Raw genomic sequence first — 738 nt, 5'->3', positions numbered from 1 at the left:
CATGAAAAACTTTACACAACAAATACTAAGTTTTCCCCATTACCCCTTGTGCTCTTAATAAACACCCGACTCTATCACTCCATCAACATCCTCAATCCAATTCCCTCACCATGTAGGTTTACCCAGAAGAGATCAGCACGGACAACTGGTCGCTTTTAAGCACAAGGGGGCTATCCTGAAAAATTATGTTTAGAGAAAATCAAAGGTAAAGTTTTTGGACCCTTGTTCAGTTTCTTTCAAAAGCAAGGAGAGTTTTCGCTATAATTTACAACCAAACAAATATACACACCAATGAAACCAAACTTCTCCTATAAGTCTGGAAACCCCCGAAGTCTTGGTTAGCCCGCTTGTCCTTAAGAGCAACCAAGTCTCTCCAGGAGTGGGGGAGTTGTTCCAGAGCGGGTGGGGGCGTGGTGATAGTGTGGTGATGCATGCTTGCGCATGGAGCTGACTGGTGTGCGGGCCTGCAAGTTTTTTCACCAAAGTCCATCGTCAGTGACAGGAACAGCCCATCATTTCTTCATGTTCGTCGACAGCAAAAGATTCACCTGGAAGTAGGAGGGAGGGAGAGAGAGAGAGAGAGAGAGAGAGAGAGAGAGAGAGAGAGAGAGAGAGAGAGAGAGAGAGAAATGCCTGTAAATTACACGTCTTCATTTTGTGACCTCCGTGCTTTCTTGTCCTATCTTCATTTTTTTAACATAAAAAATGTGACTTCTTCTTAAGCTCACTCTTTGTTGT

The 738-nt window shown here is 43.9% G+C and overlaps 1 protein-coding gene across 1 annotated transcript in view; it reads right to left on the bottom strand.

Annotated features, from left to right (window-relative positions):
- Positions 1-288: 288 nt before the first annotated feature.
- LOC101846098 (conserved oligomeric Golgi complex subunit 3) overlaps positions 289-738 on the bottom strand; it is a gene marked incomplete in the record, with an annotated part of 36,608 nt that continues 36,158 nt past the window's right edge. Inside the window, 1 exon segment of the mRNA XM_013088529.2 lies at positions 289-548. Within this exon segment, the coding sequence (XP_012943983.2) occupies positions 513-548 (36 nt within the window).

The sequence above is a fragment of the Aplysia californica genome, unplaced genomic scaffold (genome assembly GCF_000002075.1).
Source record: "Aplysia californica isolate F4 #8 unplaced genomic scaffold, AplCal3.0 scaffold00757, whole genome shotgun sequence".
NCBI lineage: Eukaryota > Metazoa > Mollusca > Gastropoda > Aplysiida > Aplysiidae > Aplysia > Aplysia californica.
Note: the sequence above shows the minus strand (reverse complement) of the source record. Positions and strands in the feature narration are given on the sequence as shown.